This window comes from Pinus tabuliformis, chromosome 3_1 (assembly GCF_031772625.1).
Source record: "Pinus tabuliformis cultivar Carrire ecotype Pingquan chromosome 3_1, CPIR1, whole genome shotgun sequence".
In the NCBI taxonomy this organism is placed as follows: domain Eukaryota; kingdom Viridiplantae; phylum Streptophyta; class Pinopsida; order Pinales; family Pinaceae; genus Pinus; species Pinus tabuliformis.
In genome coordinates this window covers 515,353,485-515,355,580 of record NC_142301.1, presented here as the reverse complement: position 1 = coordinate 515,355,580, position 2,096 = coordinate 515,353,485, and the positions used below count along the sequence as shown (strand labels likewise).

General features: G+C 46.9%; 1 protein-coding gene across 1 annotated transcript; it reads left to right on the top strand.

The window, feature by feature from the left end:
* The first annotated feature begins 212 nt into the window (after positions 1 to 212).
* Positions 213 to 1,860, top strand: LOC149188081 (uncharacterized). Its single transcript, XM_089412922.1, has one exon. It carries the CDS (start codon positions 446 to 448, stop codon positions 1,583 to 1,585), a length of 1,140 nt encoding a protein of 379 aa, XP_089269048.1. The 5' UTR covers positions 213 to 445; the 3' UTR covers positions 1,586 to 1,860.
* Positions 1,861 to 2,096: the final 236 nt, after the last annotated feature.

Genomic DNA, 2,096 nt, shown 5'->3' with positions numbered 1-2,096 from the left:
GACCTATTTTGGAATAATTTTGAACCCGCTCGCACTTCTTAATGACCGAGGAATAATGCAAAAAAGTGTGGCTTTTAACAATGGTAAGGTATTTTAAAAACGTAATCACTCAATGATGCATGTCTGATGTGCCTCTGACATTACTCTTCCGGCTCCTATAATTCTAAATATTTAATCAAAATAGCTTGTACCGCGTTTGAAGCCATCGGCGGTGAATCACTTCCCACCGGACAAGGAACCGATGCATGTGTGTCTGACCATGTCAATGGAAAGGGATCAGACTTTTTCGAAACCAGTGACCTAAGACCGAGCGCTCTTTCCAAATATAAAGATGCATGCATCTTTTAGAAGAGGGGAGGCAGGCACTCAGTCATTCTCGTTAGGTTATCGCATTTTCCGAACGTAGAGGCAGGTAGCCAGAATAAAGTTTTAGAGAAATCAGGGCATGAAGAGGAAGCACAGCAGCGAGGTGATCGCAGTGAGGCCGTTGATGTCATATACCCTCCTTGGAATAGCGTTCGGATACTTGATGGGTGCTCTTGGTCCCCATATTACTCTATCTTCACAGCCTGCCTATTTTACTCCTCACCGCCATTCATATAGAAATTGCATTTTTGCGCGCTGCAACCCCAATATTGTCTCCTTATCCATGGTTAAAAATGGCAGAAACGGCAGCTTAGCGGCGCTGCCACTGCCCCCGGCCATTTCAGTTCCACATACGGATCTGTATATGCGCAGGCCGTGGGGAAAACCTAGCGAGGACTTGCCGCGGAAGCCCAAATATCTAGTCACCTTCACTGTGGGCGTAAAGCAGAAGGATATCGTGGACAGCGCCGTTCAAAAGTTTTCGGAGAGTTTCACGGTGATGCTCTTCCACTACGACGGGAAGGCCAGCGAGTGGGACGAATTCGAGTGGTCGAGGCGGGCCATCCATGTGTCCGTACGCGGACAGACGAAGTGGTGGTTCGCCAAGCGCTTCCTGCACCCAGATGTGGTGGCGCCGTACGAGTATGTTTTCATCTGGGACGAGGATTTAGGGTTGCAGAATTTTGACGCGGAGGAGTACGTCAAGGTTGTGGATAAGCACGGGCTGGAGATATCGCAGCCCGCGATGGACCCGGGTAGCAGGGGTCTGACGTGGCTACTGACGAAGAGGAAGCCGGACATGGAGGTCCACAAGGTGGTGGCAGTGCCCTACAACAACAAGCGCCGCGGCGGAGGGCGGTGTCAACACCCGCTGCTGCCGCCGTGTGCAGCGTTTGTGGAGATGATGGCGCCGGTATTTTCCCGGGAGGCGTGGAAGTGCGTGTGGAAATTGATACAGAACGACCTGGTGCACGCTTGGGGTTTGGATTTTAATTTCCACCGATGTGTGGGCGGAGGAGCCATGGGTGCGTATGAGAGGATAGGTATCGTTGATTCGCAATGGGTGGTGCATAAACATCTAGCTTCTTTAGGGTTAGAGGGATTAGTTAAGCAGAGGTGTCTTCTGGAGGCGAGGTTATTCAGCGATCGGTTGGATGAAGTGGAATTTGAACATGCTTGCTGCAACCTGTTGCGTCGTCCTCATTTGACCATCAAATAAGTGAAATCTGTTATCAAAAACCATTGTAAAGGTACTTGAGAATTGTTTGGCATTGAATGGTTTACGATTTGAATGCATAAACCCTGAACGCCGAGGTTCACATCCATTACTGCACAGAGGTAACCCAGGATTAACTAAGTGCCACACTTCACATAACTTGTCGTTATCGGATTAATTTCTCCATTTGATGCCTTCAATTTTATCTCAGAGGCTCACTTGTTTGTAATACCGACCGATACAGGTTTTGTGCCTTTGGCATGGATGGAAGAAGTCAAACAAACATGTTTATTATTATATTTATTTATTTATTGATTTGTTTACTTGTGCATCAAACTCTTAGTCTGGTCCATTTTATGTGTTTACCTGTGCATCTCAATCTTCTTCTACGTATACTGTAATTTATGCTTGATACAATTTGCAATTATTTCGTGGTTCATACTCGAATGGTATTATCGCCATATAGGACTACAGTGACATTAAACTTCGTTGGAAAAACAAACTTCTGCTGACC